This window comes from Panicum virgatum, chromosome 6K (genome assembly GCF_016808335.1).
Source record: "Panicum virgatum strain AP13 chromosome 6K, P.virgatum_v5, whole genome shotgun sequence".
Classification (NCBI taxonomy): Eukaryota; Viridiplantae; Streptophyta; class Magnoliopsida; order Poales; family Poaceae; genus Panicum; species Panicum virgatum.
Genome location: NC_053141.1, coordinates 5,940,671 through 5,953,844, shown reverse-complemented (window position 1 = coordinate 5,953,844; position 13,174 = coordinate 5,940,671). Strand labels below are relative to the sequence as shown.

The window sequence follows — 13,174 nt, the reverse complement described above, 5'->3', positions numbered from 1 at the left end:
ATTTTTAAACTATATATATATATATAACTTTTAATAGAAACGGTCTATAATTTTTTTTTGAAAATACTATGAAGTTGAATATGTACATTTAAAGTTAGGGAGTCTATAAAGTTTTGTATGTCACACTTAAAAGTTTTTCATATCCTATTATAAAGTGTTATGTAATGAATATAAAAATAATTTTTTAATCACGCATTTTGAAATTTTTGAAGCATGAACGTAAACTTTTTGTCCATATAGCTCATAAGTTCTTGCGAATATGAAGATGAAGTTTTTGAATACGGATATTCAACTGGGGGATTCTAGAAAGTTTTGCCTGTATGAGGTAGAAGTTTTCTATAATAGAGTCAAAAGTTTTTGATATTGTATTATAAAGTTATTTATAATCAAATTCAAGGTTGCGTAAAGTGAAGTTTTGAGGTACAAATACAAAGTTTTGGGTTACATGAGTTCAAAGTTAGTAAAAATTCAAGCATAATATCTTCAATATATCTGTTTCAGCCATGCATGTGAGCTTTTATTGAATATATTTTTATTTCTTGGAATTATAAAGTTTTGGAGTTGATAGTATAGAGTTTATAATGTTATAGTTGAAAGTTCCTCAACTCAAGAGTGCAAAGTTTTTGAATTGTGAAGCCTTTTTTGTCTAGAAGTATACTTTTTTCAAACACACTAGTATGAAGTTAAGAATGAATGCTCAAAAGCATTTTCTGAAATAATAGTTGAGTAACACCTTTACTCTAATTATGTCTGGAAAAAAATATTTTGAAGCAGAGCTCTTGCTTTCATATGTATGTGGAAATCGTCCCCGCCTTGTTTTCTACCGACTCACCCGCAATTTCCGAATGTGAAGTTTTGCATGTATGAAATCGATGTTAGGTATATAAGAATAGTTTTGTGTACACGATTTGAAAGTTTTTAAATTTTGTGTATGGACCTTTGAATTGGTGAATTGAAATCTATGATGTATAGAAAGTTCTTATTAAGTATGAGAAAAGCTTGTACCATTCAATGTTGAAGTTTTGTATTTGTAGCTTGAAATTTGAAAATATAGAGAGATCTACCTGTATTTTTGAACTACAATAGAAAATTCTTTAGAGCATAATTTGAAAGTAGAGGATATATATAAAACTTTTTTTCATTCATCATTGTGTACGCGCATGGCTGATGATCTTTTCCAAAGTGTTTTTTGTATTGCAGATCATGATTTCTTATCCATTGGATTTTCATTCAATTATATGGATGAGCAGGATATTTTCTCTATGCTGCTTTTGCCTTCGTATAAATGTAGAAGCCAACTCCCCGCCCGTGTACTCTACCCTCCTCACCCGTTATCCCAAAACGAGAAAAATTTGCGCGCTAAATCACTTTTGTGCTAATGTCAAAGTACCGTCGCTAGCTACCTGATTCGTACGGATGCGCAAAAACAATTCAGAGAAACTTGACATGGGAACGCGGAAGCAAAAACGCTACTAGCTAATATGTATGCACATGCGTTGCTAACTATTTGCAACTTTCGTTCGCTACTAGCAAGTTGCGGCGAACACCCGCCCAATAGTGGCCCTCGGATTTTATGGAGAGTTTTATGACATTTAAATTCTATGTCACATCGTCAATTTTGCTGACATGACAAACAGGAAGTTTCATGGGATGACAGAGTTTCATCCTCATGAAACTTACTTGGCACAGTTACACTGTGCACTGAGACTGACCTTAGAGATCGAGAATAGTGGGACATTATCACGGGCCCATATGGCATCCAAAGTAGTATCCCTATCTCTCCCTGTCCTGGCCAGTGTAATATGGTACTCACAAGATTTGGGATCAGTAATTAGTTTCAAACAAAATCATCATGCTAGTATAATAGTTACTTTTGATTTGGATGTTGATACGGTCTCCATCAAACGTATGTACTCCTCCCGTTATAGGTCGTTTTGACAAATTTAGATACATAGATTTTACTATGCATCTAGATATATAATTTGGATCTAGATACATAGTAATATATATATATAGATTTGTCAAACGACCTATAATTTGGAACGGAGAGAGTGATACTTTTGAAATGTGTACAAATCCACCCTCTAAAATGTGGACTCGTTTTTAAAATCCCCACTTCAATCTTTTACTTGCCATATGGCCCTCTCTATGCTTATCTAAATTATCCCTAGTTCTTGTTTGAAAATATAGTAATCCCCACCAGGACACAGGTATAGGGAGAGATTAAGATGGAAATTAGGTCAGTTTCCACTTCGTTCCACATGGATCAGGAGGGAATAGGATTTGTTCAAACAAGACATAAGCGCCTAAGCGGGATCTCCGTATTGGTTTGCTAGCGTGGTTGGGGTAAAGATAGATGGTTTTGACCCGTTTAACCTGTCAAGTTGGATGCTTGCATTGATGCGGCTTCTCTCGATATGGCATCAGAAAAAAAAATCCGGGATGGGTCGTGTTCATTCCATCACTAACTACAATTAGTGACGTGTCGCAAATGACCCCTAACTTGTGACCGGTCTCCCCGGGTAGGGTAACAAGATCTGAAAACACATCTTGATGAATCAAGAGCAAACACATGCCAAGTTTAAAAAAAACAGAGAGAAGAAGCCAACACATGCCCCACCGGCAGGGGCGGATACAGGAGGGGGGCTAGGGGGGCTCAAGCCCCCCCTAAGCTCCCCTAATTACACGTAAAACATTGTAGCAAGACCTCTAAATCACCATTAAATCTTCACACAAATCAACATCTCTATTGTTTCAGCCCCCCTTGCCTCCAATCCTGCATCCGCCACTGCCCACCGGGCCAGGTCTATTCATTGTTTTTGTCGGAGAATCATTTTTCAAGCAAAAGTTAAGAATCACACATGCTATTGGCAATCAAATCATCACACAAGGTGGAACAACTTTTTATTGCGAAACATTTTTTTTTGCTGCTGGCAAAAATTGATTTGCAACAAAAAAATTATTTCAGCAACAAAACATGAGTGAGCCTATTTGTTGGCCAGTTTTAGGCCCAAAACATAGAATTCCTGAAGGGGGGTGGGCTGCTGTGATAGCTCCACTCAGAATCACACACGCGTGACCCGAGCAGCCCCCAATTTTCATGTGCGTCGTTGTTCGGTTCGGTTCCTTTCCAATCGAGGCTGACTCATTAAGCAGGACGGCCCCTTAAGCGTATTCCTCTTTCTTTTCTGTTGGGCCATTAAGCAAAACTTTTTTGAATAGTTTTCAAGCATTCTGAGATGCTTCAAATATTCTGAAATGGTATAGAACTTTTCCGAATATTTTGGAACGTATATAAATGTCTCTTTCTTTTCTGTTTGGAACTTTTCTTGATAAGCTTTGAAAATTTTTAGAATATTTGATAACCAGTTTGAATTCTTTGGAACATTCTAAATAGTTTCAAACAATTCCCAACGGCGCAGAACATTTTGGATTATTTTTGGAACTTTTACAATGTCTCAAACATTCTGAAATGGTAAAAAATTATTTCCATAAACAGAAACATTTATAAATGTTCCAGAGATTTGGTAATGGAGCCTGGAACAATATAAAATCGATAAGTTTCAGAACATTTAAAAATATTTTCACTATTAGTTTGGGTCTTTTCCAGAATATTCTAAATAGTTTCAAACAAGTTCGAATGGTGAACAACATTTATACCTGTTTAGAAATAATCGGAAAAAATGTTTCGGCCCACAAAGTATCAGGCATCCAATTTCGGGCCATAATAAGTTTCAACACGTGCCACATGCTAAAAAACCACTTCTACTGTAGCTCCAGTGATACTCACACGCACTAGGAATAGACGCCCCCTTGCCCCTACGTTGCGACTTTATTCATTATAATTAACTAGTGGAGATGCATATACCACACATGTGTTTGGAAAAAGATTATTTGAAAATAATTTGATTACATCAACAACCTCTAAAAAATAATTTTTTATATATTTTTTATTGAGTGGAAATTTGATTATAGAATATATATGTCTACAAAGGGATCCCCATGTATTTATTGACCTTCATATGGATAGTTTATAAGCCTACCAATATAATTTCTAATTGGATAGGACCAAGTTACTCCCCAAACATAGCCCATCTATACCTTTCCTAATTATGAAGATTTATTGGCCGGTCAATACGCGCCCCTAGAAAAGCGGGCTTTAGTACCGGTCGGGAACCCCCGATTTGTACCGGTTTTCTGACCGGTACCGCTGCTCCGGTACTAAGTGTGCGTGCACTTAGTACGGTCACTGCGCCCGGTACTAATCGGTTCTAGATGGAGTTGAAGCAATTAGGGTCATTGATTGGCTAATCAATACATAGGCAATTCCCTTTGCTTCTTTAAATTCTTTACATAGGCAATACATAGGTACCCGCTCCTCATCGCATCAATCACGCCTTCAGCCCCCCCCCCCCCCCCCCCCCCCCCTCCATTTCCTTATCTGCAGCGCCCCTCCCGATCCTCTCCCCGATTCCCCTTCCATCCGCCGCCGTGACGGTGTGCTCCTCGCCGCCGCTGCGCCCGACGAGGATGCCCCTGCGCCGTGTCGTGCGGGACCTCTACGTCATCACGGGGATATGGCGGACGATTTCCATCGGCTTTGAGGTCGTCGACCCCGCCGCGCCGTGCCCTCAGCCTTGTCGGGTTCCCGCCGCAGCGGGTACGGGAGGCCGCGCTACCGCAGCGGCCAGCGGACGCGGTAGGAGGAGGAAGACCGCCTGAACGGATGCGCAGGGGCATGCGGCTGGCTTCCCCAGTCCGGCCTTCCCGCCGGCTCCTCCCTCCACGGTAGCTTCCCCGGCTCGCGCCCTTTCCTCCCTGCCCTCCCGATCCCTCACGCACAGCCGCCGCCGTCGTCGCCATCTTCGTCACGTTCGACCTGCCCCCACCACGGATCCCCACATGCGGTGCGCGAGTACCTCCTGCGCACCCTCGCTGTTTCCTGCGTCGCGTCCTCCCCCGAGACAGGCGAGCAGATGGGATCGACGACGACCGGATGGTCGCAGTGCTGGCATTGGCGAGCAGGGCAAGCATGGCTCCACTGGTGATGGAAGGTAAGAAGAGATTCTTCTTCCCAAAATTTTTTTTTACAGACGATGCCTTTTGGTTATATCAGGATGATTTCGCATGCTGGCCTCCTTACTTTCATGCTTCAACCTTTTAAGGAATGGTGGTGTATCCTAAGCTATGGTTCCCTAGGCGGCATGCGCAACCACGTCAGAGCAATAGCCAGCACGCCGGCGCGGTGTTCACGACCAGCTGCTGCAACCCACCATGTCTGTGCAGGTAACCTGTTCGAGTAAGTGCCTGTGAAAGGCACAGTTGTGGAGTAGTTAGTTTTCTTGTGTGTCCTCCTGTTGATTCCCCTTCAGACACAATTAACTAGCTTCGATGCATGGCGAGGGCACCTTCTCATGGCCACAGACCTGGCCACGGTGAGTGGCGCCTTGACTGGGGATGCCACGGCGAGGGCGGCGGCGACCTAGCGTGCCGGACGTGCTGCGGGCATGCGAGTTCCTGCATGGCGACCTGTTGCATATATTAGTAAAATTATCGTAGTTTCCCTGCTGCTTGTGGTCCTATGTTTTTTCCATAGGATGTTAGTCGCTAACCAATATTCTTTTTGTTCTTTAGAGTGATTTTGACTTATCGAACCAATGTAGGTCGATTTGTTGATCAAATTTATTAAGATGCATCTGTGAATTTAATCTGAGTTGTAATCCTGTTGTTTTAATCTGAGTAGTCTCAAAGGTTTTTATTGAAATCCATCTATGATCTTGGAGATAAATAAAGATCATGAACATACATAAAAAAATCTAACGAAATGTACCTAATTGCATATTGGAGGTGGTACCTAATTGCTTAAGGCTAATATTGTTGGTTAGTGTATGGTTACAATGCAGTTAATTGGTTCCATATTTTCAAATGTAAGTCTTCTCTTTTACCTTTTCTTTTGCAATGCTGATTTGTGGTAAAGAGTACTGTTATACTAACCATCCTATGGTGTGTCTAGCTAGCTGCAGTTGGGGCCAATGATGATGTGCCTGCATTTCTCCAATCTAACACTTTATTGAACTAACTAGATGAATTCTTTTCATGGCTGTTTTCTGTGCTTCAAAATTTGGAATCAATAAGTCCAATGTAAGCTGTAAAGGTTTGCATATGAAAGTTGTTTTACTGTTGAAATACTTGTCACAGTAATACAGCATTGTACTGACACTATCTCATTCGGATATTGCAGTAATGAGGGTTACCAAACCTCTTTCATGTCAGGGACTTTTCTTGCTGAGAACAGCTCATATTACTTCAGCGTGCTTGAAATTCTTCTTGGGAAGTTATCAAAACACTTATTTGATCAGGTATCACATCCTTATTTAAATGTTTCTACACTTCCTTGTCCAGTAAATATGAATTTCCAATCATGCACACGTTTCCTTCATTTGCAATTGACAGTCCCTGAAGAGAATTGCCAATTTTGTTAACGCAAATATCCTCCCTGGTGCTACTTCCGAAGTTGGGCTTCTTTGTTGTGCCTGCGTTCATTCATATTTGGTTTCCTATTATCGAATTGATCAGTACAAGTATGTTTACGTCTTTGTTCACCTGATGGTTTCTTCGTCTGATCTATAAATCATTTAGCCAAGAACCTTATATTATCCTATTTTTTTATTTTTTGTAGGTCATTCATGTAAGAATATGGGGTAGTAAAAACAAAAATTTTCTACCGCATAAATCAGGATTACTGCAGTTATAGATCACGGGATTACCACTAAACGCGCAGATGCGGAACTTCTGAAGCGCGTCGGTGTCGTGCAGATGGAAGCCGGCAGTGCAGTTGCGAGAACCTCCTCACGTGCGGCTCGTCCTTGTGCAGCAGATGTGGAACCTCCAAGGTATCCACACGTACGGGAAGAAGCGTCGCGATCCGGACTACTAGGTCCGATAGGGCGACCCAGGGCTTGGCGCACAGGAGGGGCGGGGTGGTACTGTAGCAGCACTACTGTTCACGCGCGGGTACTGTTGCAGGATCCTGTTCACACCCGAGAAAAGGCTAGGGTTAGCCTTGGGTGCCCCATTTCCCCTTGCTTTTATAGCCCCTGTGCGCTCCCTTAGGTGGGCTCCTCTTGGGCCCCACCTTGGGCGCCCCCTTTGGGCCTGAGAGGCCCATTAGTGCACCTAAACCCAGTCTAATTTGAATCTCATCCTTATCAGGCTTCTTTCCGTTAAGTGTGTGACCCTATGGGCTCACATGCGAATAGACATGACCCGAGTACTCTTACTCGTCCCAATAGTAGACAACAGCCTCTAGCAAGACATGTCAACTCCTACACGCACGCAAAGATTATATCAGACGAGCCGTCACAATGTCATATACATGTTGTTCCTTTTGCCTCACGATATTTGGTCTAGCTCCAAGCCAACTGCTCTTTCTCGATCCTGTGATTCGGAATCCTTGGTTAACTCTTAACCCCAGCATGACCATGCATTTCCTGATCCGAATCACTCGAGGGCCCCAGAGATATCTCTCTTGCAGAGAGGGGCAAATCCCATCTTGACCGACCATGTCTCACAGCATGCTTCTTGACAGACTCGAAAGCCACATTTATAACTACCCAATTACGGTGTAGCGTTTGATGGCTCCTAAGTAAGTCGGTTCACATTTTAAGTACATACGACGATCTCAGGTCTTAGGACACAGCGTACATATTGTGTAATGAGAAGTCATCATCTCGTGTTGGGTCAGTTCAATCTCATGTCTCACATGAGCCCACATTATTAGTTTGACATCACTATGTCCATGACTTGTGAAACGTAGTCAATCAACTAATACATGTGCTAGTCTAATATTCATGTGTGTCCTCACATGAACTCCGACTAGGAACACTTTAGAATATTCATACAAGTAAAGAGTTTCACAAATACTTGACATAAGCATTAATCAATGCAAGTTGTCATCCATGAATATTCAAGAAACACTTTATTAATCATGAATACAAGGAAATATGATTGCCTCTAGGGCATATTTCCAACAATTCACTTGTCAGCCTGGTAATATTATTGAACCATGGGGCTGTTCAAAAGCTCATCAGGGTAGGGAGGTTGAAATGCTTAATTTCCGTCCAAAGTGGCATGATCCCAGTCAAGATGAACTTTCTTGTGCAAACGAATTACTTCAATTTCATTTCCAGTCAGCTTTAGATGATCTTTTGACTGTTCGTCAGACAAAACTTCATTCTAAGACAAGTATTTATGGTTTCTGGCCATTGGCATTCCGTTTTCTTGCTGTTTGATTACACTTTGGGAGAGAGAAAAAAATCAATATCTCATGTCAACCTTAAGCAGCGCAACCCCCCCCCCCCCCGCCAAAAAAAAGAAAAGAAAAAATAGAAGAAAAAACTATGCAGTCAATGCAGCTATGTTATCCTCTTTTTAGTATTTGGTTATTATTTTCTCAGGAGCCTACTTATAATTTTTTTCTTTTAGCAGGAGATGAGAAGGAGCACCTAAAAGTAACTAACGTTTTCTCTGCATTGCATGGTGTCATGTCTTGCTTGCCAGAAATGCGCCCATCATATAAAGATGAGAGGTCGAAGGAAGTGGAGCCCATATTCTTCATAGCAGGATCTGCTGGTAGCACTGTTGGCAGCTCAAAAATGCGTGAAAAGTCTGCCACCAGCCTGCACATAGGTTGCAAGTGAAGTGTTCTTAAATAATCAAGTATCATTTGATAATATTAAATGTTTAGTCTCACAATTGCATTTCTATCAACAGGCACTTACTAAAGGAAAGAACTGATGACACCCGCGTAATTGATGCTTTGGTAAACTATGGCATGCACTAGGCTAAAAGACTCAAGTTTGTGGATTCTGATTCTTCTATGTGGACTGTGATTGAAGTTCTAAATTTTGTCTCCATTAGACCTAGATGCTGAAATCTCTATTTTACAAAATATTTTAGATGCCAATATATTAATAGGGATAATTTAGTTATTCTTGTAGATCTCATTCCACATGAGCATCACAGGTTATGGCTAACAATATATAATGGCACATGGTCGCTGCGGAGAAGATCGGCGGGAAGGTACTCAAGGTCTGCGTCCGCAACCGGGACCTCTTCGCGCTTGACAACTCAGTCGTCGACATTGGCTACTGCATCAAATATATGAATATGCATGATGATGCTTACGGAGAGAATTCATTTCACCCGTATCAACGCACGGGTACAAGTTTGAGAAGCATTATATACTTGATATAGAGTGATTGCTATAGTATTGATAAATCAGGTTAATTTTTTTAGTAGTCGTTTCTTGTAATGAAATTATTTTATAAATACATTTTTCTATGACACGGGCAGTGTTCTAAAAAACATTTTTAAACGTCGTTTAATCTTGATTAAACGCTGAACGGTGGCCAAACGTTGCGTTTAATCACAGTGTCGTTTAATCGCAACACACGTTTAATCATGTTCAATCTACGTTTAATCACAAAAAACTCTAAATCATAGGCAAGCGTTCGCCTAGCGTCTAGCGTTTTTTAGAACCTTGGACACGGGCCACGCATCTCCACTATCTGTATAATTATCTATCTAATTATCGGCACATGCTTCTACACATACAATTTATCTGTTTTTATAATTATATATTTTTATATTTCATTGTCTATCTTTACCGCAATTGAGATTTTAATATTTGTTTTTACCATATATAGTTTTTAAAAAAGTTTGTTGCAACTAAAATTTAGTGTGATTATATTTTTCACAATATTATTCTTTAAACATGTGCGTGTCGCACATGCACCCTACTAGTTTGTGAAAAAACACTATGTAAGAAGAGGTCTACAGTGACGGGCGTCATCTCCCTAAGGTGATGGGCATTGCGCCCGTCACCTGTATATCGTCACTGATTAGAACAAAAAAGTGACGGGCAAAAGCTCGTCACCTATGTACGTAAAAGGTGACGGGCATCAGAATGAGCCGTCACCTATGGTATTCTTAGTCCGTCACCTATGTCAACACATAGGTGACATGCATCATTCTTTTGCGTACTAAAATAAAATATTTGCAGTATGATTTTTTGCGCGAATATGCGCGCGTGCGATTTTTTTCGGCGTTACCAGGATTCGAACCCACAACCTCAGCCTCACGCGTACCCTTCCCTACCACTGGGCTACACCATCACATATGACCAACAATGAGATATTTTCCTTTTATCATCACTTTCTAATGTCTTATATAACCTGTTTCACAGCTATAACGATCCCAAATGAAAAACTTTTCAACTACAAAGTTGTAGATCTGGTCGCGAGCTACAACTTTCGTATATACTTTTTTTCCATCTGAGGTCATTTGAAAATTTGAAATTTAAAACTTAAACCATATATTTGGGTGCCAAAACAACCTCAACTGAAAAAATTTTAAACTACAAAGTTGTAGATCTGGTTGATGTGTACAACTTTTGTATAGACCAATTTTTGATTTGGGACCATTTGGATTTTTCAAAAATTATATATTCAAATATTAATAAAAGTCACAAAGGTGATGTGCCTTGATATTGCACGTCACCTATGTCATCACAAAGGTGACGCGCATTGATGTTGCCCGTCACCTTCTACTTATCAATGTCCGTCACCTATACTAACGTTATAGGTGACGTGCTTTAATGTTGCCCGTCACCTATATCAAACTTATAGGTGACGGGCCATAAATGTGGCCCGTCACCTATAACAAAGGTGACGGGCAACATTTTTGAGAGGCCACCAAGAGGTAAAATGTGACATGCATCATCTTCGCGCGTCACCCAGATAACAAAGGTGACATACAACAACAACATATCACCTTTGTGCACGTCACTATAGATATTTTTACATAGTGAAAGTTTGAATTTTTTAGCTGATTCATTTTCTGAAGGGTGATTTTGAGGTTTTCTCCAAACTTTAGTACCCCTTAGCCCTGACAAGTGGATCCTCTATGAGAGATACGGTGAGCCTAATCTTAGTGAGAAATGATTTCAATTCTTTCATCTCCTTTATAGATAGATATAATTTGGCACGATCCAGCTCATCATCCATAATTTGGATGGACAACCAAACCATTACTACCGCGTTGACTTAGGTTACATTTTTAGTTTGTTGGTCAAAAGTGGAGTTAATACTTCTACTGTCTTCACAATCCCGAGGAGCCGTTTTAGCAAACGTTTTGAGAAATAGCTTTAGCTCAATCGAAAGAGCGCCGCTTCGATCACCATTGAAACCGAAGCCGAAGCCAATATTAGGAGGGGGTAGAGCCTACCATACCAAACAAGCTCTAACTCCCTTGTATTCAGTTGAACACATTTTGACAGCTAGCATTGATTGCATTGGTTAGACGACGAGCCCTGAGCAAGCACAAATACTAGTCCGAGCCCGCTAAATAAACCCCCCGTCACTCTTTCAAACTCGATCCGTCGATCGGAACAGACCGAGACAGGGACGACACGATCATCACCCGGATCGATCGAGGTCGAGCTCCCAAAAGGAGACAGGAAAATCCTCTTGCTGGGGAGCTAGCCCACGACAGATCGAGGCCGGGACGGGCCGGGGGCAGAGATCAGAGATCGAGCAGACCATGCTCGTGGCCTACCTCCTCCTCCTGCTGTCCGCCTCGACCAGCGCCGCCACCAGCCGAAACCACCGCCTCTTCCTCCCCGCCGCCGACGCCGCTGCCCCCTCGCCGCCGCCGCCAAACCATGCGGGTCACCGCCACGCCGCCAAGGTACATACAGATCGATCAAGCGCGTATATGTATATGTATCAGACCTGTCGAGTTCGTACGGCGAGTCTTATCGATCGAGCGTGCATGCAGGGTTTTTTGTCCTACGAACACGATGCGCATTATCATCCGGCGACGATGATGATGGCGCGGCGTGGAGGGCCGCCGCCGCCGCCACCGCCACCGCCACCGCCACCGCCTGGCGTGGGTGCGAGCGGCGTTGTGGAGGGCGCGCCCCCGCCCGGACTGCCTGGCGCGGAGGTGAGCGGCGTCGGAGGAGGCGCGCCGCCGCCACCCCCCGGGCAGGACGCCAGCGCCGCGATCGAACCGGAGCCGCCGTCGCCTTCGCCTCGGCAGGTCGGCGGCGGCGGCGGCGCCGAGGGAGGGTCGTCGTCGTCGTCGACGGACCAGGAGGAGAGCGCGACGGACGACGTCGGCGTCGACTACGAGGGGCCCAAGACGCACCCACCCTCGCACAACTAGCTACTACCAGTCGACCTGCCGGCCATGCATGGGCAGTATAGTAGATGATGATGGCGATCAATTTGCACAGATCGATCAGCAGATGCATGCGTGTGATCTGGCTAGCTAGTTATTTGGCGTCATTAGTTGTTAAGGTATAATCGACCTGGTTAGTACTAACTGCTCCCTTTGTTCCAAATTCACCGTCCTAGATTGTAGATCGTTTTGACAAATTTAGAACTATAGTTTTTGCCATGTATCTAACATACTAATGTTTACCAACAGATACATAGCAAAATCTATATATCTAACTAGATTCGTCAAAACGATCTGCAATTTGGAAGGGAGGAAGTAGGCAGCTAGCTATCTAGTACTACTAGCCGTGCATGCTTTGCATTTGTTTGGTCACCATAGGTGATGATGACCATTCTTGTCGTCCATGCATTGCATGCATACATGCCGCTGAGTTTGTTTATTCGTGGCTTGCTCTCTTTGCCTCAGCTCTTGTGCATCAACTAGCGACTGCATAATGTTGCTATATGCACAACCAAAATACTGCACTGGTAGTCAAGATGTGAAATGAAGCATAAAGTATTATTTTCGCTGGTCTTAAAAGACAGGATCAATTATTCAAGAGACCTGAGAAGAAGAGGCATGCTCCTACCAGTATATACAATACATTATCAATTGACAAAACGAACTCCTTAATGTTCAAAACCAGTGAACCTATGTAAACAGCTGTTCTGTTGGTTGTGGCTGATGGCTGGTGCTGATTTGCTGTGAGAGAAAAAATACTGCTGGCTAGCTGGTGGCTGGTGCTGGTTTGGTGTGAGAGAAAAACACTGCTGATGGCTGCCAGCTGAATAGAGTGAATATTGTACCCCATCCTGGATTCTTCAATTCAAAACATTCAGGAGTAATTTATGAAACGCTTTGTCTGATTAGGTTAGCTGAGCCCCCATCCAGC

General features: G+C 42.6%; 1 protein-coding gene across 10 annotated transcripts; it reads left to right on the top strand.

The window, feature by feature from the left end:
- The first annotated feature begins 4,428 nt into the window (after positions 1–4,428).
- Positions 4,429–9,352, top strand: LOC120711437. Of its 10 annotated transcripts, XR_005690285.1 has the most exons (9): positions 4,429–5,054; positions 5,166–5,286; positions 6,242–6,359; positions 6,454–6,581; positions 6,680–6,688; positions 6,782–6,893; positions 8,560–8,695; positions 8,773–8,821; positions 9,025–9,352. XR_005690285.1 is itself a non-coding variant. In XM_039996954.1 (7 exons), the coding sequence occupies exons 1-7, from the start codon at positions 4,997–4,999 to the stop codon at positions 8,617–8,619; spliced, it is 606 nt and encodes a 201-aa protein (XP_039852888.1). In that variant the 5' UTR covers positions 4,429–4,996; the 3' UTR covers positions 8,620–9,352. The 10 variants fall into 10 exon arrangements, 2 of the variants coding, with proteins under 2 accessions (XP_039852888.1, XP_039852887.1); XR_005690283.1 differs by having other exon boundaries at positions 8,560–8,691; positions 8,773–9,352; XR_005690282.1 differs by having other exon boundaries at positions 8,773–9,352.
- The last annotated feature ends 3,822 nt before the right edge of the window (positions 9,353–13,174 follow it).